The sequence below is a fragment of the Canis aureus genome, chromosome 19, assembly GCF_053574225.1.
Source record: "Canis aureus isolate CA01 chromosome 19, VMU_Caureus_v.1.0, whole genome shotgun sequence".
Classification (NCBI taxonomy): Eukaryota; Metazoa; Chordata; class Mammalia; order Carnivora; family Canidae; genus Canis; species Canis aureus.
The window spans coordinates 23,564,123-23,591,320 of NC_135629.1; the positions used below are offsets into that span (position 1 = coordinate 23,564,123).

The 27,198-nt window shown below is 42.0% G+C and overlaps 1 protein-coding gene across 5 annotated transcripts in view; it reads left to right on the top strand.

Annotated features, from left to right (window-relative positions):
- Window positions 1-27,198, top strand: part of FRMD4B (FERM domain containing 4B) — a 319,973-nt gene that overhangs the window by 247,688 nt on the left and 45,087 nt on the right. For 4 of the 5 annotated variants that reach the window (XM_077858098.1, XM_077858096.1, XM_077858097.1 and 1 more), the window contains 2 exons: window positions 6,367-6,423; window positions 7,221-7,243. In XM_077858098.1, the coding sequence (XP_077714224.1) occupies window positions 6,367-6,423; window positions 7,221-7,243 (80 nt within the window). Of the gene's footprint in view, window positions 1-6,366; window positions 6,424-7,220; window positions 7,244-21,250; window positions 21,619-27,198 lie in introns of those variants that run through there. The other variant, XM_077858100.1, reaches the window with a different exon arrangement.

Consider the following 27,198-nt stretch of genomic DNA (forward strand, 5'->3'; position numbering starts at 1 on the left):
AAATGAAAAATATATATCATCGAGACCACATCCTGCAGAAACATTACCTGTCGCAACTAGCTTGGACAAAAAAGGACGAAGTATTGGTCCATTTATACAAGGGGAATGGGGGGGGGGTGTGCAGATGTGGTAATTATGGCACAATAATCCCTAGAAGACAGGACTAGCACGGGGAAGTATGCTAGCAAGAACTGCCTTGTAAGATAATGGGTAGGTCTTTGAGTGTTGATGCCCCCCCAACCCCCACCATACTAATTGTATGAAACTAGTGAGTCCATATCTCTGGAATTCTCTGATTTGGCAGATTCCTCCTCCATGTAGACGGGTCCATAGGAGGAATTGAGTCTCCGGAGAGCTACATCCATTCCCTCATTTGTGTGCTTATCACATTCTGTTCTTTACACTCTTTGTTTGCTGGCTTAGTGGTAAGCCAAAATGAGAGCATCCAAGCAGCATCTAAGTCACTGTTCTTGCCAATTTTTTAGTTTTAACCAGACTTTGAAGTCTGGCCTGGCTGAGCAATGGATGCAGTTGACTACCAATGTCGGGAAGTCCCTTTCTCTCCGTCTGTGGGCAGTGATTCTCTATGGTTCACATCTTCCCAACTTTGCCCCGAGACACAGCAAGAGAGAGAGCTTTCTTCTCTTAGTTCTAATTTGGAAAATCCCTGGGAGTGTCTTTGGACCAGCTTCCATCACTTGTCCACGGCATGATGATTGTGTTTGCACACAGGCCAGTAGGGAAAGAAGCAGTTCTGAAAAGAGTGGGATATTCTACTGAGTAAAAGGACAGGTACTAAGCAGCCAAGACAAACAGATATCCAGCACTCTGGGAAAATGTGTCAACTTTTTCCAGACTTTTTATTTTGAAATTATTTCAAACTTATGGAAGAGTTTTAAGAATGGCACAAAAAGTGGCAGTAGGTCTCCATCAGACCAAATTATCAGTCAACATTTTATCACATTTGCACTCCCTCCCCCCTGCCTGCGTATGTGTAATTTTTTTCTGAATGATTTAAGAATAAAGTTACACTGTTTATCCTTAAATAATTGATCGGATATCTCCTAAGATCAAAGTTATCCCTTATAACCATATTACAATGATCACATTTAGAACATTTAACATTGAACCTCTACTGTTGCATAATGTACTGTCCAGTTGTCCCATTAATGCCGTTTACAACAACTTTTCCTCTTGACACAGGATGACACACTACATTTAGTTGTTATGACTGCTTAATCTCCTTTCCTTAGAAACAGTTCTTCAGCCTTTCTTTGGCATTCATCCTGTCAACATTTTTGAAAAGTATGGGCCAGATATTTTATAGAATGTCCCCCCCATTTCGGTTTGCCTCATGCTTCCTCATGATTAGATCTAAGGATGTATTTTTGGCAGGAATACTACCCAGTGGTGTGCTGGAGCCAGCTAGTACCAGTGGTGAGAGCCAGTTCTCACATCTCTTCCCAGCAGCATGTTCTGTGATGTCATATTGATAGTTTGAAATCAGCTGTAGGGAGAGTATGTGGACCATGAATATCAACAAATGCTACAAACGAGGGATCATCCTCCCCCACCCCCCCACCCCCGCCCTCAGCATTTTGATTGTGAAACATTTACATTTACCAACACAGCCATGTAGATGAGTGAAGTTGTGTCCTCCTCAGTGAATACTCTGAGGAGGCACATGATGCTGGTCTGTCCAGTTATTGGTGATATCTCATCACTTGATTAAGATTGTATCTGTAAGGGGCACCTGGATGGTGCAGTCATTTGGGTGACAGACTCTTGGTTTTGGCTTAGGTCATGATCTCCGGGTCATGGGACCCTCATATTGGGCTCAGTGCTTGGTGCAGAGTCCTCTTGGGTTTCTTTCTCCCTCTGCCCTCCCCACTCTATGCATGCTCTCTTTTTCTCTCTCAAATAAATAAATAAATCTTTAAAAAAAAAAAAAGATTGTATGTCAGATTTCTCTGTTGAAAAATTACCACTTCCCCCTTATCATTAAACTTCCTCTATAAAGAGATACTTCGTAATTATATAAATACCCTGTCCCGTTTCTCACCAAGCTCTCACACAATAGATTTTATTTATTGAAAACTATTACCTGGATAATTAGTACTATGATAATTATAAATGATAATTTTCTCTTCCTCTCATGTCTTATACATTTATTTGTTGGTTTTCTATAAGCTACCTTTTTTAATAGACTTAACCCTAGAATAGCTAGATAATTAGTTATACACTTGGAAACAAATCAACTTCCCCCAACAGTTTGTCAGGTAGTTCCAATCCTAAGTGTTTGTGAGCAAGTAATTCATGTCCATTGTTGTGCAGAATGAGTTTCCAAGAAGTACTACATCAATACAGAAAAAGCAGATGGATCTTCAGAAATAATTTTCCCCTGGGACGCCTGGGTGGCTCAGTGGTTTAGTGCTGCTTTCGGCCCAGGGCGTGATCCTGGAGACCCGGGATAGAGTCCCACATCAGGCTCCCTGTATGGAGCCTGCTTCTCCCTCTGCCTGTGTCTCTGCCTCAATCTCTCTCTCTCTCTCTCTCTCTGTGCCTCTCATGAATAAATAAATAAGATCTTTTTTAAAAAATAATTTTTCCATTCTAAGTGTTTATGTGTGATAATAACTTACCCATCCCGTCAACAGGAAAGGTGGCATTTGGAGTCATTTTTCAGTCTTATCTGATTCTAGCTTTTATCAAGAGCATACTTTTGGAAGATTCCTGGTGAGAGATTTACACTGGAGCCAGAAAACTAACTAGTACACAGTGGAATGGAAAGAGCACTGGACAAGAAGCACCAAGTCACAGTCCGCTGTGGAATTGGGTAGTACACTTCATGTCCCCAATTCTTGATGCCATCATCTTTAAAATAATAGGAGCCGTATTTTCACTAAATTCCCTTTCTTTTTTTAAAAAAAGATTTTATTTATTTATTCATGAAAGACACGGAGAGGGGCAGAGACACAGGCAGAGGGAGAAGCAGGCTCTATGCAGGGAGCCTGACGTGGGACTTGATCCCAGGTCTCCAGGATCACACCCTGGGCTGAAGGTGGCGCTAAACCGCTGAGTCACCCAGGCTGCCCCACTAAATTCCCTTTCAAACTCTAAAACTTTCTTTTATTCTCTTCTACTTATGACTCAAAACCTAGAGTGTACCTCATTAGCAAGATGTCTTGGTCAACTGAGCTAACAAGCCAAGGGCAAAAATAAGATGTCTGACACAGAGCCTGAACCTAGTGACCTAGGGACTGAATCTATAAAGAAGCTAAATTAGCCATGAGGCTAGAGCACCTTGATACTTGACTTGATACTGTTTCATATCACCCTTGTGCATTGGGCCACATCATCCGACTCACTTCTCTGCTCCCTTTGTTTATCCCTGACCGTCATGGAAACCCATGAAGGATCCTGTTACCTCCCTCTCTGACTAGATCCTTCTCTCAAGTGTTAGCTTGCCCGGTACCTATAAGGTTACCTCTGTTGCCATGGTAATAAGTAAAAGAAATCTTCCATCCTAGGATAGACAGCAATTTCTAAAGAACTTTTTCACTTTGGGCATGAAATTCTGGAGTTCTGTATATGTCTTAATTAAATTTCACCATACGAAATTGCTGAGAACCAGGCAAATAGTATTATTTTTGCTTGATCCTTTGTTTGGTGAGCTTCGTGTGCAAGTCAAGTAACCTTGGCAATCAGTATTAGAATTCAAAATATGTTGCCTTGGATTTCCAGAACAGAGGTTAAGAGGAAGGTGAGGTAGGGGCTGAGGTATATAAAAGAATGTAAGACTTGGCCAAACCATGCATTCTCTTGTCTCCATGGAACAAGAGTTCGGTCAGCCCCACCCCTCCACCCCACCACCCCACCACCCCACCATCACCCTCCTCCACCAGTATTGCTTTGGGGCAACTTGCACAGGTGAAAAAAAAACCCATAGGTGGGTTGTAGATTTGCCTCCCCACCCTATGGAGCTGTCTGAGCCTGGCATTTTTCATGCTTCAGCTCCTCATTTCAGCATTTTTAATATTTAATGACCCTTCTAAGGTAGAGAATTATTTGGCAACGTTCTTAAGAGTTTCTGTCTGAGGCCTTTTTATCTACTGGATTTCCATTTGCTAAATTGCAAAGTTGGTGTCTCAAAATTATTGTTTGGATGACTCACCTCAGGTTCTGATGAGGCAAAGGGGGTCATAGGGGGGCCAGAAGAGTTGGCAGTCATTTTCAATATATTTAATTTCTCTGTAGTTATTTTAATATCCAAGGCAATCCATTTTTTTCCTCTTTTGTAAGATTTTTAGACAAACTGGACTTTAAGTTTGGACATAATTTCAAACTCAAAGATGTTTTTGAGTGTTCCTCCCTGTTTCCTGCCTCCCTCTGCATGATTTTTTGTTTGTTTGTTTTTTTCCTTTGAGCATAAAAATTTAACCTTTGTAAAATTTAGCCTTGATTAACACCCATCTCACCTGCCGGATTAACTGCTTCAATATTTTTCACCAAATTAGGAAACCACTGTCTCTTGCCTGAAAGACAGAGGCCAATTGATTCTTAAAATCAACCTGGCTTCTCTTTGATTTTATAATCTGTTTCTAGAGATTAGAAGCAAGCTTGGAATTCCAAGCTCTGGGCCTGTCAGCTTTTAAAGCAAAAAACTGGAGCAGACCCGTTGCCTTGGGTTTCAGAAGGGAAACTTTGATTGTCACAGGATGAAATTCCTTTGTTTTCATTTTGTAATATAAGGGAAATGCAGATAGTGATCACAGCTGACATTGTAATGCCCTTGGGTTTTTTGGTTTGTTTATTTTATTTTATGGCTTTTAGAGGAATTATTGTTATTAGTGCATTTTGGTTTGTTTTTGAGAACCCTAGCCAAATCACTTGGAAAGGTGAGAGAAAAGTATAATACTTTCAGAAATCCTCAGTGAGGTAAACTGCCTCTGTCAACCTACCTCGTGTGCATTTACTTAAAAACTACTTCATACTTACCATTGATACACTTGGTGTAACTAGAAAAACTCTTTAGCCTGAATTCAACAGGTAGAAGGGAGAAATAAAGAATTCAGTGCAATTTCTAGGCTCATGAGTTCCATGGTCTCACACACTCTGTGCTTTCAAGTACTAATTTTTTTTTAATTTTTATTTATTTATGATAGTCACACAGAGAGAGAGAGAGAGAGAGAGAGAGAGAGGAGAGAGAGAGAGAGAGAGGCAGAGACACAGGCAGAGGGAGAAACAGGCTCCATGCACCGGGAGCCCGACACGGGATTCGATCCCGGGTCTCCAGGATTGCGCCCTGGGCCAAAGGCAGGTGCTAAACCGCTGTGCCACCCAGGGATCCCCTCAAGTACTAATTATACAACACGTAGGCAAGGTTATATGGAATTGTTTTCGTGTGTGTTAATGCTTACAAGGCAGCATATCACCAAATTTTTTTTACAAATTTTTAAAAAATAAAGAACCCTCTATACACTCATTGACTCACTGTTGTACTATATTACATGATGTGGCAATGGCATTAACATATATGATCATACTTGACAAAATAAATGAGGGCATGTGTGAGTATTATTGCTAGAGGCAATACTCCCTCCCCACATACTTATGCATCTTTACAGGCTACTGAAAAAGCATTCCTGTTTTCCAAAGCCCAGAATTCCTATTTGGGGGGTGGGGGGATCTTAAAGGATGCAAAAATAAAATAATGGGTAAAATGTAAATCAGAGTTCACCAAACTTCAGTAAGAAGGAACAGAATTTTGGTCTTCTCTAAGTATCTACTATAACTGATTCCTAAGGCTTTACATTTTATCACTAATTGTATAAATATTAATTCAACAATGTATCATTGATGCAGAAGTGAATTTATATTTTTAATAATAGTTGCATTGTGTGAATACCAAAACAAAACAAAACAAAACCATGTGGTGACACAGAAAAAAAAAAAATCTCAGGAAAACACCCAATAAATAAATCTAAGTACATCTTCAGAGCTTAAAAATGAACCTGTCGGGATGAAAATGATTCACTTGAGAAGCTGTCTGAATTTTCAGCCTCCAAGTCATTTGTGTTTCTTCCAGAATACTGCTCTCTGAACAAAATCCCCCCGGCTAATTGAAGTACACCCGCGGGCACACACACACACACACACACACACACACACACACACACACTGTGGCTTTCCCTGAACCCTGGATGCGTCCCTCCACGCCCCCCCTTCCTTTCCCCTGTAATGGTATGATCTGCGTTTGATTGTAAACTGGAGGTGCCAAGCTGTGACAGCTTCCCCAACTCCACAGCCATTTGCTACAACCTAGGGCAGCCTGTGTTCAGTGATGCTTTTCTTTCCCCCCGACAGGGGCAAATCGAAGCCGACAGCGAAACCATCTTCAAGTTAGCAGCGCTTGTGTTACAGGTAAGAATCAACCAACTGCTTCTTGCCTGCGCCTTTTTTGTTTGTCGGTTTTTGTGAGCTGCCTGCAACTCTGAAACTTTCTCATGAGCCAGTGGCTGGTAGATTTTTAAGCCAGCTGGTTGTTTGCCAAGGAAAAACGTGAGCCGTGGTTTTCTGCTTTAGCATAACTTGCATGAGTTACAGTATGATATTATAGGTCGCAAAGGAAAATGAAATTTAGACTCCTCTGGGGGAAAAGAATTTAGACCGTACTTCAGGAAAGGAGCTCTCGAATAGTTGGATTTGGGAAACAGCAGTTGTTACAGCGGCTGTAATTTTCATTTAAGTTAAGTAACTTTTGTATACATTTTCTTGAAGTCAAGTGCAAGAGCCCCTTAATTCTTAAAGATGCTAGTAGCTGCAAAACCAAGTGTGTTCTGTGCTTATTTAAAAAGAGAAAACAAGTGGCATGCGTTGATTTACCTCTGTCTGGTTTAAAAGGTCTGTGTCCGGACTAAAAAGTGCTGCTCGAATAGACAAGCATTTATCACATAATCATAGAGACCTAAAGGAAGACATAATCATCTCTGCTTTTTCAGATATATTTGTCTCCTCTGTTAAGAAGTATTTCGTGGGTACTAATGTGTTCTCACCAATGCCACATTCTTCTCCGGGGCCCTAGAGAAAGTGTTCCTCAGTGGACATTCTTCCAAACAAAACTCAGGCACTTTAAGAGGGAAACGTGACCAAGAATGAAATTCATTCGCTTAATTAACATAAATACATATTGATCATCTATCTTTCTTTTTTTATTTCAGGAAGCCAAAGGGGATTATAGCAGGTAATGGTTCCTTTTCTGATATTACTATGCAAAATAATCCAAGCTGAGCCCTAGCTGAATGCCGTTGCTTTAAATAACAATGGATGCAAACTCAAAAGAAAGTAGATCTCAAGGCGGGAGACTGAGATCTCTTCCCTCTTCAAATAGGGACCCATTCTTTTTATGAATGAATCCAGCAAGGACGCTTTCTTAGAATTTTTCAAGCCAGAGTGACAGTGAATTGTAAACAGAAGCCCTCCAAGGCTCTGTTATCTGTTAGCAAGATGAAGAAATCTCTAAAAAGCTTTGGTAGCCGTGCTGACTTTTTAAAATTTATAAACAATCCTGCGTTGGAAGAGTTATAACATATGCACAAAAAGATAAACTCCATCAGATGCTTAGTTAAGGGATTAATAGGGGCTTTCTTTTTGCAGCTGCCCTAAAGGGGCCTCCCTCTTCAGACACTTGACCTAACAGTTGTATTGTTGCCACTGGGACACTTACTGGTTCTAACTGCCTAACTGGCCACCTCATCAGAATGTTTATATTTGAATTCATGCTCTACCTGCACCTTTCTGCCCTTTTAATGCAGCAGTTGTAGTTGGAGGAATCGAAACGGTTCAAGGTGGAGGCAAGGCCCCCAATTAGAAGCAGCCCACAGGCCAATGACCCATTGCAGGCCTCACCTCGACCATGTTAATGTTCCACTCCTGGTAAACTTTACCCGTAGATTATTTACAGACGACCTAGTACTCATTCCCAGCCAAGGTCTTGAATAGTATGCCCCTTAACAGACTGATAAGCGAATAATGCCTTCCAAGCTTGCAAACGTCCAGTCAGGGCTCACTACTTCACCTCAGAAACTCCAGATCCTCTCACCTGCCTGTTCAGTTTGGTAAAATGACTGCAGAGTCCACTTCGCACACCACAATCCACCTCGTGAGCATCATTCATTAGCTTTGTTCTTGTGCCATGCTATTTTTTAAAAATGTGCATTTAAGTTAGGAAATATGCTTTGAAGGAATCAGGAAAATCTATAAACACCATCTTTTTTTAATTAAAAGAAAGTGTTGGGATAAAAGGAAGATACAGTAGTTTCTAGATCCTTGACATCATGCTGGTGTGTTCTCCGCTCTTGGCTTTCCTGGAGGAGCCCTATTTCCTAGGAAGATCAGATATGCAAGGAATGTCATCATGGAGGGTGGTGTCTGAAGTTGATTTATAAACGAGGGCTTTCAGGCCCAACCTGACCCTCTGCAGTCTGTGAACTGCTAACCCTTCCTCCCCATTTTCTCCCCACCAGCCATGTGATGGACACTCTGGAAACCTCATTTGCTCATTAGGATAATGGCCCTTACCCCTAGATTAATGGGTGTAGATTGGGAGATCAAATGTATGTAAACATTGCCCAGGGCAGTTTCTGGCACTTGTAGCAAGCTCTCTGTACACTTTGGCTATTATTATCAATTATTCTAGTATCATTATTGCCCTCCTCATTATCATCATCCTCTCCTGTCTCTTGGCAGCCTCTGAAAAGACTTTTGGGAGTAAGGTGGTCCGAAGAAGTTGAATAGTGTATAAAGGAAACATTGATATCACAAAGCTTCCTTAGGGAAGATCTCTTGCCAATGACCAAAGGCTCAGAATAGACGGTCCTTGCGTAGTCCAGACCTTTTAGCCCTAAGACTTCAAACTTGGCAAATTAGTCTAGCCAAGCCCAAACCAATCCTCTTCTTTAACTTTGCCTTGTGCCTGGTGGTTTCCTGAGTGATTAGTAGTCTAACTAGATGGAGGACACTGTTTTGAAATTGTCTAAACCACCCTGAGTCATAGAAGCAATGTGAGACTGGGCATCAGGAAACAAGCAGTGTGACCCTAAGTGAGCATTGCCCTTTCTGGACCTCAGCTTCCTTGTCTGTAAATTGGGATTCATGAAAATAGCAACTTGGCAAGATAGTTTTGAGGAGATGTATGATGTGATATGATACGGATTGTTTTGCCAGTGAACGTTTGTTATCGCGGAGGAGGGTGAAGAAAAGAATAAGGAACTGTGAACTTTTGCCATTGGGTTTATGATGAAGCAGAATTTTGATTCCTTGCTACCACCTACGCCCTCCCTGTGATGTGATCACTTCCTCCTACAAATGGGGAGAATATATTTTTCCTCCAAAATTTTATTACAAAACTAGTTTTAGAAAAATCCAGCGAAATGGGATACCTGGATGGCTCAGTGGTTTAGCCCCTGCCTTTGGCCCAGGGAGTGATCCTGGAGTCCTGGGATAGTGTCCCACATTGAGCTCCCTGCATGGAGCCTGCCTCTCCCTCTGCCTGAGTCTCTGCGCTCTCTCTCGCTCTCTCTCTCTCTCTCTGTCTCTCATGAACAAATAAATAAAATCTTTAAAAAAAAAAAAAAAAGAAAAATCCAGCAAAATAAAGTACCGTGAGGCAACATTGTATATTGGTTAGAACAAAGACACTAGAATCAGTCAGTCTTGCTCAGATCCCTGGTCTGCCACTTATTTACCTGTTCAATAATTCTGAACAGATTATTTAAACTGTCCAAGCCCTCCACTTCCTCATCTGTAGAATGGAACTTATGTTAATAGTATACACCCATAATATTGCTATGAACATTAAATGAATTAATTGCAAAGTGCGTAGAACAGTACCTACAGTCCCCACTTTAGTATTCATCATATTTAAAAAATATATATATATATATATATTTATCTAAAAGAGAGAGAGAGCATGAGCTGGAGGGCAGAGGAGGAGCATAGGCAGAGGGAGAAGCACGCTCTCCACTGAGCAGGGAGTCCAATGTGGGACTTGATCTTAAGACCCTGAGATCATGAGCTGAGCTGAAGGCAGACGCTTAACTGACTGAGTCACTCAGATGCCCGTATTATTTCATCCTACTAATGGAATGATTTACCACCACCACCATCCCCATTATTTCAAATATGAATTGTTTACCCTTTTTTTGGCTGGTATATAAATAATTCTGTGATGAACATCTTGGTGCCATTGGGATTGTGGTTATCTGTGTTTATTTTCTGACCTGATGTTTCTCAGGTGGAAACAAGCAGAGGGAAGTTCCTTAAAAAGGCAAAGTACAAAGTGCTGAAATGGAGCTTACACATTCTTGATACCACCACATTAAACCTATACAAACTTTGTAGCTTTATCCAGTAACATTTACTAAATGCCTAAAATGTGTCAGCCCCAGTCTAGGCACTGAGGATGCTGAGAAACATGGGCTAGGGCATCTCCTTCCAGGGAACTTGGCTTTCTATCAAGAATTACCACAGTGGCCATTACAAATCCTGCTTTTCTGTTGGTTTGCATGTTGGTGGCCACAGCTCTTGGCTTTTAGAACTTCACTGAGTTTACTCAGTGAGGTTTAAACATTTTAACCTTTAAAAAATGTCCCCGAGTACCTTCCAAGACCAGAGCAATGTGGCTCTCTCAATTAAAACAGTGACTAACACGTAATTCTTTTTTTTTAAGAATTTATTTATTTATTTATTTATTTATTTATTTATTTATTTATTTATTTGACAGAGAGAGAGCCCGCAAGCAGGGGGAACAGGAGAGGGAGAAGCAGACTCCCCACTGAGCAAGGAGCCTGACATGGGGCTTGATCCCAGGGCCCTGGGATCATTATCTGAGCCTAAGGCAGATGCTTAACTAAGTCACCCAGGCACCCCAACAGCTACTTCTTATGGCTGTTCTGGTCCACCCACTCCTTGTGAATATCTCCCTTTTTCTCAAATTTAGCATTTCCAAAGCTGAACCCACCAGCATCCCAGCCCTCAGAGCAACTCCTCTTCCCTGTCTCCCCTTGCATGACATCACCTTTTTTTCTCTTGAATCACCTCTGAGGATTTCCCCTTCTCCCTCCCACCCGTCTCCTCCATCCATGGGTCAACTTCCTTGTTTCCTTCTCTTTATCAGTAGGCTTGCTCTCTCAGTCCTCATTCTCCTCCACACAAGCCGACTAGCTCTGAGTGTGTATAGTTTGTGTGAATGCCTTCAACATTATTTTCCAAGTCCATGCGTGATTCCACTCAATCCCCACCACAAATGTTATCACTGCCATTTAACAAATTACTAGATGAAAAATCAGGTCCGAAACAATGTCACACAACCAGTAAGCTTCCAGATCTTTTCTGATGCCATCACCCACAGCCACCTGCACAGAACCCTAGTTATCTATCTTCCCAAGACATAAATGTGATTGGTGTTGTTCACCTGCAAGAATCTCTTTACAGTTTCTCATTGCCCAAATGCCCACCTTCCAACACCCTACCTAGCATCACAGCACTACTTAATCTGTACTGTGTATTTTAATTTCCCATACTTTACTGTTTATACGTCTTAATATCTGTTCAGGCCTCTCTTCATTTCTTCAGGTACCTGTAGCATTTTCCCTTTGCGGCTTTGCTCAAACTCTTCTTCCTGGAATGCTTTAAAAACAACAATCCTCCCCTTCTTATTTAGCTTCCTGCCATGTTTCCTTAAGAGTATTTTAAGTGAACATTATCATAACCAGTAGGAAACCTTGCTCTCTGGAAGTTAATTATAATAGTAGAGTGGGGACTTTCATTCTCTTTAAATAGTTGACAGTCTGAATTTCCAAGTCAGCCTTTAAGCTGCAAAGATAACAAGCTGCTTGGGTTACACAACACAGACAACGCGGAGAATTCCTGAAAGCTGACACGGCGAGGAAGGAAGGCTTTATCACCGAGCCAGCCAGTGCAAATGAGTTTGTAAAAGCAAAGCTGTTTTTTGTTTTTTTTTTTTTCATTTTTCTTAAGATCCTGAAAGGTGGAAGTTACCAAATAACCATGTGATTAGGGCACTTCTGCTTCTAAGAAAAAGCGAGTGACAATTTACAATTCTGTGCTGGGTCAGAATGAACACATATTGTCACCCAGCTTCAAATGGGAAGGAATAATTCACAACTTACAGCTGTGCTACAAAATGCAGTCATTTCCCATGGGAAAGGACCTTGTGTGGCTGCCCTAGGAGTAGTTAATGAAGGGAGTAGGGGGGAGGGGAGAATCAAAGACTTTAAAGACTTTCCCACCTCATTCTTACATCTCTAGAGTACTTAAAGCTCTAAAATGTCCTTCCATTTCCAGAGCCTGTAAAATCAGTTACAGTTATAAAAATAGCAGCTCCCATGGGCTTGGTGCTACGTGGAGTCCTTACTCACCTCAATGGGGAGGCAGTAGCGAAGACAGGAGCTCTAAAACGTAACTGCTTGGGTTCAAATCCAGACCCAGATGCTTGCTGTATAACTCTGGCTAACTAACCTCTCTGGAGCCCAGTTTCTGGGTCTCAGGAACTATTCCATGGTAGTGTTATTGTTCCTGAAATGCATCACTGTCGCATCAACCCTGTGACAATAGGCGCTATTAGTATCCCCATCTTACAGATAGGGAAACTGAGTTTCAGGGTGAACAAGTGGCCTACTGTCTAAGTCACATAGCTAGGGGCACCTGGGTGGCTCAGTCAGTTGGGCGTCTGCCTTTGGCACAGGTCATGATCCCAGGACTGAGTCCCACGTTGGGCTCCCTGCTTAGCAGGGAGTCTGCTTCTCCCTCTCCTGCTCACCTCACTTTAGTGCTCTTCTGCTCTCTCTCAAATAAATGAACAAATAAATACATTTTTTTAAAAAGTCACATAGCTAGAAAGTGGCAGAATCAGGACTCCAAGCCTCAAGCTCTTTACTGTTGTCAGGAGTCTCCTATTTCATATTCTAGCACAAATTGTAAGAATCATTACCTTTCTTGCTAGCTGAATAAAGAAGACTGGACAGAAACTGAACGTTTCTGTCTCATTTCAAGCAAGGGCTTTAATGAATCAGCAAAAGGCCTTTGTGAAGAAAAGCTTAAGAAGCGGCTTTTCTCTCTCCTTGTGACATGATTCTATTTTAAGCTTTGACCTAAAGATAGAAACAAGTTTTTTTTGTATATCCGTTCAGTGCATTAATACTTTATTTTTAATGATTGGTAAAAACGTCTAAGCATTAGGGTGGTTTTTACGTATTTTACAAACATTTAATTCATTGATCATCATTGTCACCTTATGAACTTGATATAATATTATCTCTGCACTAGAGGCGAGATTAAGAAACTTGTGTGGCATTATATTGATATTACCATATTATGGCTTAACATTTCCCAATGACTTGGCCCGATGTCAAGAGTAATGCTGAATAAAAAAACAAGGTTAACAACACAGAGGGAACCGTGGACAATTAAGTGTGGGGAAATACCTGGTTAAGAGTTCAACAAAATTCAAGTTCTTCTCAGTAGGTTTCCAATCTGTCATGTACCTTACGAACCTCTTAGAAGAAGACATGGAAACAATATTTCCTACACTTGTTTGTTCCTGATGTGTGAGCTTCTTGCCTGACAATGTCCTCTGGACTTCACTTTGTAAAGTGTGGGTTTATTTATTCGCTGAAAGCTGAGTGTTCAAATGCCTTTTTGTTTTTTTCCTAAGATTTATTAATTTATTTATTCATGAGAAACACAGAGAGAGAGAGAGAGAGGCAGAGACACAGGCAGAGGGAGAAGCAGGCTCCATGCAAGGAGCCTGATGTGGGACTCGATCCCAGGTCTCCAGGATCACACCCTGGGCCGCAGGCGGCACTAAACCGCTGCACCACCGGGGCTGCCCTCAAATGCCTTTTTAAAAGATAAGCAGTTTGGGGAAATCTGTTCTTTGTAATCCCTGCCAGATTCATTACTCCCCTAGATTTTAATTCCATTAACTCCCAGGCAGGGTAAACATTCATCAGGTTCTGCACTTGATTTTTCTGAAGAGCTCTGAGTTTGGAAAAAAAATCATCCATCCATAACAATGGGCACTTTTTCATCTGTTCTGAGCATAGACTGTTAGAGCTAGTCTGAATCATGCATTTGAACCCTCGTTTTATAGCTGATGAACTAAGGAGTGACATATCCATGACAATTCAGGTAGGCAAGCCCAGACTGGCAATCTGTGTACCCCACCTATCTCAGATTTGCCATTTTAACTTACACCTGTGTAAGCAGGCCTGTGTGGATCCCTGCTGTCCCTGCTAGAAGGCAGTGAGGGACAGCAGGCAGTGGACTCTACCTTGGTAAGTGGTGTTATCAGTACAGTGGCCCAGAGTCTAATATTAGTCACTTGAGAAGATAGTTGAAGAGTGAGAAGGCAGGAAATGATCATCAGTGCCCTTAGATGCCTTACCTTTTTCTCATTGTTCAACCCTTGTTCCTTTGTGTAGATTAAATACCTATAGTGTGGGAGGCACTTAACCAAATAAGAGCCATGATGGAGGCAAGACTGCATTTCCAGTCTCCTTTTCAGAGACACTGGTGAAAGGCATGGGCTCTGAATTCAGAGAGGGTGGTGTGAGTTTGAGACAAGCCCTCCTAATCTGCCAGTTGCTTGACCTTCAGCTTGTTTTAAGACATCTAAACTGAAGGTCCCTTTTCTTTAATAGGTTTGTTTTGAGGAATAAAATGAGATAAGGTAACCCTTAACCTTAACCCTTTCAGGGTGCCTGGTACAGAGTGGAGATGTCATAGTCCTTGGGAGTTGGTTTCCACTTTCCACTGAGTCCTATCTATTATAGTGAGACATGGGTTTTGTTGGGTTTTTTCTCCCTTACCATCTTAGCAATTATTAAATGTGTAGTTTAGTTCTACTTAACATGTTCACACTGTTGTGCAACCATCACCACCATCCACCTCCAAAGCTTTTCATCTTGCAAAACTGAAGCTCCATACCCATTGAGCACTAACATATCTCTGCCAGTCCCCCGGCCTCTGGCAACCACCATCCCGCTTCCTATCTGTAAAGTTGCCTATTTTGGACATCTCATATAAGTGAAATCACGAGATATTTGTCCTTTTGCGACTGGCTGATTTTACTTAGCATAATGTCCTCATTGTTCATCTGTGTTGTACCATGCGTCAGACTTTCTTTTATTTTAAGGTACAATAATATTCCTTTGTATGTATAGACTACATTTTGTTTATCTGCTCATCCATGGATGGATACTTTGGTTACTTCCTCTTTTTTGTTCTTAAGAGTAATGCTGCTATTAATATGGGTAGGCAGATCTCTCTTTGAGACCCTGATTTCAATTTTTCTGGGAAAAGAGATGCATTTATTAAGAAGAATCCCTGGCTTCTAGGTACTTAATTATATCCCACCATTCATTGGGATAGGGTGGGGTGAAGACCTAGGAATGTAAGACGGATCTCAGATTCTTTTTTTTTTAAGTATTTTTTTTTAAGATTTTATTTATTTATTAATGAGAGACACAGAGAGAGAGGCAGAGACACAGGCAGGCAGAGGGAGAAGCAGGCTCCGTGCCGGGAGCCCGACGTGCGACTCGATCCCGGGTCTCTAGGATCAGGCCCTGGGACGAAGGTGGCACTAAACCGCTGAGCCACCCAGATGCCCCAGACCTCAGATTCTTATTCTAAATCATCAAATCTTACCTATCAAAATTAATGCTTAAAGAATCTAGTATTCATTTTAAAAATATTGTTGTGGATGAATGTTTATTGACATGGAAAGATGCTTACAATATACAAAGTTGAAAAAAATACAAATAGATATATTATCCATTTTTTTAAAAAACATATGTACCAGTATATTCAAACACATGATACATGCATGCAAACTGGTATGTAAGTTATGGCAGAGTGCAGTGTCCTTTGAATTCTTTTGCTCAGGGGACCCCTGGGTGACGCAGCGGTTTGGCGCCTGCCTTTGACCCAGGGCGCGATCCTGGAGACCCGGGATCGAGTCCCACATCGGGCTCCCGGTGCACTCTCTCTCTCTCTCTCTGTGTGACTATCATAAATAAATAAATAAATTTTAAAAAAAATTCTTTTGCTCATACAGCACTTTCATTTCCAATATATGTGTTTTATTTATTTATTTGTATCAGTTATATACATGTACAACCATACCAGCATCCTGTTCAGAATAAAATATTTAAAGGGCCCCTGAGTAGCTCAGTCTATTGAGTGTCCAGCTCTTGGTTTCCACTCAGTTCACAATATCAGGGTCAGGGATCTAGCCCTGATCTGGGCTCTCTGAGCTCAACAGAGTCAGCTTGAGAGATTCTTCCTCTTTTTCTCCTTCTGCCCCTCCCCCTATTCATGCATGTGCTCTCTCTTAAATAAATAAATAACTTAAAAAAAGAATAAAATATTTACAAAAGAATAACATGTGGAAAGGAATGAGAGTAATGCGTTCAAAGAAACAGAAACAAATAAATATTATTGGAAGTTCTATTTTTTTTTTTTTTCTGTATGGCCACATACTTTTCCACCGTAAGTGAGACACCATAAGAGAGTGGATTCTGAAGTTCAGCAGAGCTCCGATTAGTTCCAGATTCCACTTCTTACTGGTGAACAATCTTAGCTAAGTTAGCAAATGTCTCTAAAACTCAGTTTCCTTATCTGTATAAGGATAATTGCAGTTCTCTTAAAAACATTTTTTTGAGGTATGATTGACATGTAACATTAGTTTCAGTTGCAGCAATCACCATAACGGTCAGATAATTTTATGGAGCGTGCAGTGATCACCACAATGAGTCTTGTTAACACCCGTCACCATATGTAGTTATGAGCTTTCTTTGCTCTTGAGATGAGGACATTTAGGATCTCTCTTAGTAACTTTCATCTCTACAGTACGGTACTACAGCGTTTTGTGCACTGCCTTGTTTCAGGTAGGTAAGAAAAAATTAAGCTATTATTATGGTTGTCATGACTTACAATTGTCTCAGGATGGTGGGCGGAGAAATGTTTACAGTTTTCCTTCTTGACCTGGCACTGTGTTTTCGTTCATTGACATCAAAAAAGTGCTTTTGTCAGAATTTTTTTAGAGGTTATTTTGTATTTTTAAAAAAGCTTAACACAGTGACTTACACATGTCCTGCACTGCATCCTCGTTTAACATGAATGGAAGACTTGTGGAATATTACCCGCTTTGCCCAACGGAAACTTCCCAAACCAAGACTTAAGCTTTTCCCTGCCACCCAGAGCAGGGAGCTCATGACTCCACACAGCACGTGGGGGGCCCTGGCCAGAACCCGCTGGTGCCCAAGGCCTGTGGGCCTTTGTCAGTGGACTCATTTAGTTTGGGCACAGGCACCCAAGGCTGGGCAGGCAGAAAGGAAGTAATTAAGACAATGGAAACCTACCAGGGAAAGAGTGTGTGACCCGTGCAATCACAAGGGGCCCTGTGCTCAGAAGGGCCCCATGCTTGGTTGATGCTCTTCTGTCACCATTTTGAAATTGCTAATGATTTTTTGACCAAGGGCCCCACATTTTCATTTGTCACTGGGCCTTGCAAATTATGCTGATTGTTCTGGCTGTTGAAAATTGTAAGGCACAGAGAAGACCTGGGTGTTGAGTGAACTGTTAAAAGAAGAGGTGTCTGAACAAGTGCTCCACTGAGGAGGGTGAAACCACATGGAATTCTACAAGCCAGCTTTTTGGTGGATGTCTGGAATGTCTTAGCCCTTTCTGATTCCATTTTGCATGAGTAACATGACCTCTACCTCATAGGGCTTCTGTGAAAATGTACAGAGATAATGCATGTAAAGGGATTAGAGCAGCGCCTGGTGCCTGGAATACTCATTTCTAAAAGCTTCCCAAATTTTCATAACCTTAGTCCTTGTATCAATTCCAAGAGTGAGGTATGATTATTTCCCCATTTTACAGCTGAGGAAACTGAGGCCCAGAAAAATTGAGTGACTTGCCCAAGTCACATAGCTGGTAAGCTGTGGAGCTGGGATTTGAGTCCAGGCCATCTGACAGCAGAGCTCATGCTCTCACTTCACCATTATGCACACTACTTTTACCATTCTCTGCTAGCTTCCGGGCACCCTTACATTCTTTATATCGTTTTGCCTCAAATTGAGATGCTCATTTTGCAGATGTGGGGACTGAGACTGGCAACCAAGGTCCCACATCTTCCACATATGGAATATGGATCTGAACCCTCCTTCTCTGAATATCCACTCTGCCTTTTCTTTGGATAATTCCTCAAAAGTGAAGTTAGAGGATGTTTAGTGGGATCTGCTGCACAGGGCTGATAATGAAATGCACTTAGACCATCATGGGGTACTCCTGGATCACAGGGCAGATGACTCTGCATAGCTTGTTTATGGCAACAATGTCATGTCCTCTACATAGCTCAGGCCCTGGAGTCATGCTGGGTCCCTGTCCCAGCTCCATCCTGAGCAGCTGTGTGGGCTTCTACAAGTTGCACCTCTTTATTTCTCAGTTTTTCCATCCATAAAGTGGAGGTAGTAATCCTGTTTGTAGAAGAGGATTCTTGCGTGGATTCTGTTTACATGCTCAGTTGAGTTCCTAGCACGTTATAAGTATTTCAAACTGTAAAAGCTGTTTTGCTCCAACTTTTAGAAAAGAAAGGTATTGCCTGTGTTTGAATAGAAGCAAATACTTTTATTTTTTTTGATAGTTCTTAGCAGTTCACAGAACTCATGCTCAGACTATTCTCTTGTTTGGACTTCATTTGTTTTTAATCTGTTTTTAAATGCTGGTATAGTCTTGTGTGGACTTTAAAATAACCCTGTGGGGATCCCTGGGTGGCGCAGCGGTTTGGCGCCTGCCTTTGGCCCAGGGCGCGATCCTGGAGACCCGGGATCGAATCCCACGTCGGGCTCCCGGTGCATGGAGCCTGGTTCTCCCTCTACCTGTGTCTCTGCCTCTCTCTCTCTCTCTCTCTCTGTGACTATCATAAATAAATAAAAAAAATAAATAAATAAAAATAACCCTGTGAAAAATAAATAAATAAATAAATAAATAAATAAATAAATAAATAAATAAATAAAATAACCATGTGAAGGGGCTCCACTCTATTTTACAGAAAGGGAAGGCCTGGATCCACCAGTTAAGGGCAGAAGCAGGCTAGGAATCCAGGCCTCTGCGTTTCATGGCTTTTAAGTATTTTGCATTTCAGAACACTTTGCGTTTCACAATTTAAAGATTTGATGCAAGCAAACAAAAATAAAAGACCTCCAGGATCCCTCGTGTTTCAGTGCCTTTCGGTTTGGTTCAAGAAACACTAAGTTACAATATAGCACATATTCAGTTTTATCATTTGTGTTCAAATGGCTGATGTGGTTAATCCAGTTTTTGTGTGACCAGGAAGGACACACTGAGTCACACATGCAGGAAGAAGGGATACAGCTTTGGGGCTTCAAGTTGGCCATAAATAATTTTCACTTATCTAGTAGGCAATGTCCCAGGAGAGGAACAGATTTCTTTAACTTTTCATTCTTCTATAGGAAAACACAATCTATAAAAATTTTTCTTCTATTTGCCCTTTTTTTTTTCTAACTCAAGATCATGTTTTAAGTTAGAGCAAAATATACATAAAATTCACCACTTTAACCATTTTTAGATACGTAATTCAGAAGTGTTAAATATATTCTTATTGTTACACAACCAATCTCCAGAACTCTTCATTTTGCAAAACTGAAATGCTGTGCCTGTTAAACACTCCCCCTCACCCCTGCCCCAGCTCCGGGCAACCACCATTCTACTTTCTGTCCTTATGAATTTGTAAAATATTTTTACAGAATTTCATGTCAACTTGCTTCTCAGCTTGTCATTCTTAGAAATTTTCCTTCTTCTGAAAGAGTCGGTGATTCCAAGTACACAAGATCAGAATCTTCAGCAAGCTGGCTAATGTTTAGAAAAACCTCTCATCACATTTTCATTATTACTAGAAATTCTTTAGGCTTAAAAAATAGGTGGACAGTTGATCACTATCAACCGTGCAGATGGACAGAGTAATTTGTCCTCTGTTATAAGTCAGGCCACGGACAGAAACAATGGCAAAAGAATCCAAGCTGAGAGAACACTGTGTTTCCCACCAAGAACACAAGCAGATTCTTTGCATCTTTGGTACAGTGCTGAGATAAGGAAGGGGCAAGACAGATTCCATGGACTGGTCATGATGTTGGAGGAGCAAGATTCAAGGCTGAACTTGAACCAGTTACAGTGGGTTCTGTTGAACCAATCCTAAAACTGCTTACAGTTTTGGACTTGGCCCAGTGCTTTAGAGTTCTTTCCCTGTGTCATTTATTACCAACCCTTGGCAGATTTAGCAAATGAAAGTACAGGATACCCACTTAAATTTGAATTTCAGATAAATAATGAATTTTTTTTTAATTCCTGTGCTTAACACACAGTGTTATATTAGTTTCAGGTGCACTATATAGTGATTCAACAGTGAATGATTTTTTTTAGTATAGGTGTGTCCTGGATATTTAATCTGGCTACTCTAACCTGGATGACCCACTGAGGATTCTTCTTGGTGGTAATCATCCATCCCCAGCCTGGTCTGAGAGTGGGGGCAATAAAGGGTTTGGCAAGCTCTTTGGTTTCACGTGCTGCTGTTAGAAAAGAAAGAACACATTTACTCAATGTAGGCAGGTGCCTTCACAGTATGCTTTGCCGTCTTCCTAAGAACCCTATAAGACAGGTCACTCTCCCTAGTTTTATAATGAGGAAGTCAAGGCTCACAAAGGTTAGTTTATCTAGGGCCACAAAAATCCTACCAAGACGGAAACTTGGGACTGAATTCAGTTCTCATTCCAAACCTTCTTACTGCACATCGGAGAAGGGCTGACTAGCTGATTGGTTGGTCTGTTGATTTGTTTCTAAGTGGAAGCTTTGCATCCAAGTCCTGGCTGCCCATCTACAAACTCTGGGAGACAGGGCGCAGCGAGGTGACTTTTCTAAACCTCAGTTCCCTTATCTGTAAATTGGAAATAGTGCCTACGTGTAGGTTTGCTATGGAGATTAAGTGAGTTCCTAGAGGTAAAATGCCGAGCACCTGTCTGCCACACAGCATACACCCAAGACAGTCCCCTTTAAAGCCGGTTTGTTTTATTCTGCTAAGGAACTGAGGGGTCCGAGGGAGCTGGAGATCAGGGACTGCCAGGAAATGTATGTTCACACCTGAACCCAAATGAAAGAGCTGAAGATGAAGGGGGGGCACCCCTTTCCTGGAAGCAGTGGGGGCTCCAGAGCTTCTGCGGGAGGCCAGGAAGATGGCTTAGGTAATTCTTCCAGTGACCTGGCTGGAGGTGTGATGGAGAAATGTTTGAATGGGGCGGGGAAGAAACTCCAAGAATGTGACATGGGAGGGGAGTCCTGGAGGTCCGGCCCAGCCAGCCCGGCTTTGCCGGCTCCTCCCCACTTCCACTCCAGCCTTCCAGCTCCCTCCTGCTCCTCCTCCTCTTCTTCCCCTTCTGAGGCTCCGACCCGGAGCCCGGGGAACCAGCCAACCAGCTGCAGCTGTTCTAGACCAAGCGCCACCTCACTGCGGAGCCTTTGGTAAGTCTCCAGGCCGCGGTGGGCCGGGTCCCCTTCCAGGGACCTCCGGGTGTGGACCAGAGGAATTCAGCTCGCCCAACCCGCTGGAGGGGTGGGGGGCAAGGAGGGCACTTCATCTTAGCTTCTAGGAAATCACCTCCGTCTGGGGGTTAGACATTGAGGGACCTGGAGCTCTAGCTTTCTGCCCTTGCATACAATTGACAATGAAAGTGACAGCACGTGTCCTACTCCCTCCATCTCCTTCCAGGACTGGGGCTCCTGCAACACAGATTACCCGGCAGGAGCGGGGAGCTTCCTAAGAAATATTAAGTCAGTATAAAAAAAAGGGGGTATCAGGAATATTTTGTGGGAGTGAGGGAGCCTTGTTGAGATGTCAGGCTTCTCACCTGAAGTGAGGTTCAGGTGAGTTTGGATGCCCTGGTTTAAAATGCTGCTGAAAACGAGGTCTGATTTTTTAGCTCTTAAAAAAAATATACTTTTTAACAAAATTCGATCTTTTCTATTAGGGGACAAGCATGGACTATAGTTGCTTTGGTTTGGCTCAAGAAACACGGAGTGGTGGCAGATACTCAGTTTTGTTAATCTGTGTTCAGATCTCAGATGCGGTTTAATTCAGTTTTTGGCAAATCCAGATTAATCTAGTTTTAAAAAGCTACCTGTCTTCACCCAAGCAACTACTACTGTCATAGAACCAGTCCATGGCCACCATGTTTATAACTTCTGAAGCCCCAAATTAAGCTGAGTCTCCTCTTTCTCCTCTTTCTCCCCTTCCCCCGCTTGTCAGAATCTGGAGGAGTTAGGCAAAGTGGGTAAAGCACAGGTTTGGAGTCACATCTGCTACTTTCTTACTGTGTGAGTTTAAATTAATCTCTCTTAAATTTCAGTTTTCCCATCTGTGAAATGGGGGAGCTGGTGATAATAGCATAGTACACCTATAGAGAGAGGCTTTCTCCCAAGCCCTGCCACCTAATAATGCTGTTACTGGAAGCATTCCTTTTGCGGGGCAGAATGACAGGTTCACTTGGCATCAGTGTTGGGTCAGTCCCCTAGGGTTTCCTGAAACTAACCCCCTAGACTGTCCTCAGCCTCCTGGACCTTCTTTTCAATTTTAAATGGTTGATTACTGCCTCTTTTTTGGAAATCTCCTGGTTTTGCATGATGTGTGTATTCTATTATTACATTGCAGTGCTTCTCAAAGTCGTTTGTGAGACAGATTCCTGGGTCCCCCTTTGAGCCCTTTTCTGATTCAGTAGGTCCTGGGTAGGCCCCACGAATTTGCATTTCTAACAAGTTCTGAGATAATTCTGATTCTGCAGGGCAGGGGACTGTGATGTGATAATTTTACGCTTGTCACCTTTCCTATCTCCTCATCTAGGAATTAGTAGAAAGAAATTTATGGTTACAACTCTCTGGTTATTAAGTCAAGGAGCTAATAAACTAGACTCTAATCATGGAAACCCAAGTTCCCAGATAACTGAGAGAAAATGTGATTTTTTAAAAATTGAAACAGGGTGATTTGAAGCCAGCCAGTGAAAAAACAGGGTGATTTGATTTCCAGCCCGTGAAAAAACCACTCTGAGTAAACTGGTAATCATGGAGTGTTAAGCCATCAGTAGATTGGTCAAGGAAATTCATCTTTATATACAGTAAGCAAGATCCTTTTAATAATGACATGGTGAAGCAAGCTGTCATCCTTAAATACTGGATCCAACACGAATGTTTTAGTAGGTGAGTTGGCACCTGCACCATTTAACAGACATTAAATATACTTTCTGTAAACTAGTATGATCATTACCATGTCCCAGTCCTTCAGTGGAGTGGATTTTTCTAGCAAACTTAGATAAGGAAGTGGCTTATCACCAGGGTCTCTCTACAGGGCCATGCCAGGAGACTGGCAAATGTTTCTAATTAGCACAATTCCTAATAACTGCAAATCTTTAGTTTGCATGGAGCACAGCATTAGATAGAGCTCCCAGCGCTGACAACTTGCCCAAGTCCCTGGATGTCCCTTTTCATACCCTTTTATTTAATTTCTTTTTTCTCCCCTTTATTTAATTTCTGATTATATTTGGGCTATGGTAGACTTTATCTTGAGTGTTCAAACAGGCATTAACTATAGCATTTTTACATTTACATATATATTTTTAAGCAATATATTGTACCTACTCAATAAGTATGTATGTATGTATGTATTTTTTTAAGTAATTTCTATGCCCAATATGGGGCTCAAGACCTCAAGATCAAGAGTCACATGCTCTGCCAACTAAACCAGCCAGGCTTCCCTGTGTATACATTTTTATGAAAATGGGTTTTGGGCAGCCCCAGTGGCTCAGCGGTTTAGCGCCGCCTTCAGTCCAGGGCATGATCCTGGAGACCCGGGATCAAGTCCCATGTCAGGCTCCCTGCATGGAGCCTGCTTCTCCCTCTGACTGTGCCTCTGCCTCTCTGTCTCTCTTTCTGTGTCTCTCATGATTAAATAAATAAAATCTTAAAGAAAAAAAAAGAAAGAAAATGGGTTCTGAGTTATATATGGGTAAAAAGACCCTAGCAGTCCTAAGTTACTTTTTAAATAGCTTAGTTTATTTCTTTGTGTAATAAGGTTTCCACAAACATTTCTATTGGGTCATTACTTTTAACATGTGCCTTTTAGGCACTTTTGCTTTGGATTTCAGGTAAGAAAGAGCTTTAGCCTCGAAAAGAAAAGGGAAGTTTGGGGTTGGGCTTTTTTTTCAAAGTGTCCTAGAAACCTAGGGATGCCCCCACACCAGGCATACGCAGCTACCATCATCAAGGGACCTCAGTGATTGGTCTGCTCTGGGAAGCACTGGCACCCACAGTTTGCTAATTGCCTGTGCTCCAGCCTCAGAATGGCAGGTGGCTGGTTGTCACTGTGAGCATGTTCCCAATTAGCCACAAACAGGTGCACACATTTGCTGGGGGTGGCTGTTTCCACACAAGTGCTCCCGCACACACAAAGGGTGGCCTCCGTTTTGCCAACCATGTGGCTTTCTCAAAAATGAGTGAGGTTGGCACATTCCTCCAGGGCTTCTGAGGTCAGTGAAGAAAAACAACAGCCCAAAAAAGGGGGCCTGAGAATGCCAGAGGGAATCATCGCCTGGAAAGTAGTTGCAGGGGCAAAATGGTGGGTCATGGGTTGCATCCTTTTAAAAAGCTGTCAGAATAGGAATCTGGAATACCTAATGGAGGGGTTCTCCCCAGATCATCAGGTGAAGCACAAGCATGTTCTTCAATGTGACAGATGATTTCCTGCTGAGAGATGAAGAAAAGTTAGTTCCTGATTTAGTTACCAAGATGTAGCAAGTCTTGTAGATTTATGGGTATTCACTCTAGCCAGAAGCTGGAGAAATCTGCCCCTCTTGGCAATTCTGGTCAAGTGCATCTTTAAAATAACACTTCCATTGCCATTAGGGTCAGCACTAAATGCATCAGGGTGAGTGCATTTAGTGCTGGGGAAAGGCAGAGACGTCTCCATCCAGGACTGCTCACCTCCCTCTGGATTCTGAGGTTGCTCCTGATTCATATACACCCAGCCTCCTGCCCTGCGCTGTCTGCCTGTCTGTCTGCCTGTCTGCCTGCCTGCCTGCCTGCTGGCTGGGAGGGGCCCATCTGTGCTGAAGCCAGACCTGGCTGCCTCTGCAAGCTCAGGGGATCCTCGTGGCCTCAGGCTCCCCGGCAAATTCCCGGGCTAAGTTCTTCAGAGGGTGAACAAAGAAGCACTCATCTACTGTCAATCCACTCAGACGTGAAATCCTTGGTCCTAAACTCTGAAAATGATCAGGATTAACCTTAGAATAATGCACCAGTGTTTGTAACACCGTCGTGCGTTCACTTTTTTGGTTAGTAAGTTATAACCTCTTGCTTTAGAGATGCAGCTCTTCCCCTCTAAAGCGCAATGAGCAGCCTTCCTCTACACACCTTACTTCCACCCACTAGCCACATTTGATTTCATTTCTGATGGGGAGTATATCACACAGAAGAATGCATAAAACATATATGTTTGGTTTAAAGAACAAATCAGAGAATGCACAGCTACATACCTACACCCACGGAGGAATGTCGCCAGGCAGGACCCCACCCCACCCTGCTGTGGACTGTGCTCTTCCCCCCCTTCAGTAAAATCCTCTTTCCCCGAAGGTACTCTGACTCTATGGTACTATATTTCCTTGTTTTGCTTTCTACTTTTATCACCTAAATATGAATCTCTAGTTTCATTTTGCTTATTTTATTTTTTAAGATTTTATTTATTTGAGAGAGAGAGCACCCCAAACGGGGAGGAGGGGCATAAGGGAAGCAGACTCCTCACTGAGCAGGGAACCCAGTGTGGGGCTTAATCCCAGGACCCAGAGATCATGAGCCAAGCCAAAGGCAGACACTAAACCTACTGAGCCACCCGGGTGCCCCTATTTTGCTTATTTTAGAACATAAGATTGAAAAAAAAAAAAAAAAAGGAACATAAGATTGTGAGGTATACATTATTTTGGGTCTTGCTTCTTTGCTTACTATTTGCGAATTTCATCATATTGTGTGAAGCTATAGTTTATTTTCTTTGCTGTGTGATATTCCATTGTTTGAATACACTGCAATTCTATCATTCCTATTGTTAGGAGATATTTGGGTTGTATCCTTTATTTGTCTTGGGCTTTATTTGTTTCAAATTTTTATTTAAATTCTAGTTGGTTAACATATAACGTAATATTGATTTTAGGAGGAAAATTTAGTGATTCATCACTTACATATAATACCCAATGCTCATCACAAGTGCCCTCCTTAGGGCAGCCCCAGTGGCCTAGCGGTTTAGCGCTGCCTTCCGCCCGGGGCGTGATCCTGGAGACCCGGGATCGAGTCCCACGTCAGGCTCCCTGCATGGAGCCTGCTTCTCCCTCTGCCTGTTTCTCTCTCTCTCTCTGTCTCAAATAAATAATCTTTTTTAAAAAAATGCCCTCCTTAATACACATCAAACCATTTAATTGTACCCGCCCCCCATTCCAACCCTGTCTTATTTGTTTCTTGTGAACAATGCTGCTATAAAACTTACTCTTTTGTGTAAATGTCTCTAGGGACATACCTAAGAAAGGATTTCTGTGTATAGGGTATGCAAATTTCCAAAATGATCATACCAATTAACATTCCCCCTAGCAATGGATGGGAGTATCTGCTGCCCTACATCCTAAAGTAGACTAGGTATTGTCAGAGTTTTAAGTTTGGCAGTCTGATACGTAGTGGTGGTTCCCTGAGGGTTTAATTTGTGTTTCCCTGAGTCCTTGTGAAGCTGAACACTTGATTCTGTCAGTCATCAGATTTCTACTTCTGTGCACTGTTTATTGAAAAGTTTAACCCATTTTTCTGCTAGGTTGCCTGTCTCAGCCATCTTCGGGTCCTTCTGGGACTCTCTCTTTTAATGTTTATAGCTAATGTCCACAGCTCAATTATCTCAATATCTGTGGTGGCTTGTTAGAAATGGACTATTAAATGGGTTTTTACGGGAAAGTGATGTTATATTCACAAAGAAAAGACATTTTTGCAACAGCACAAATGACTAAATGTGAAAGGACAACAGGA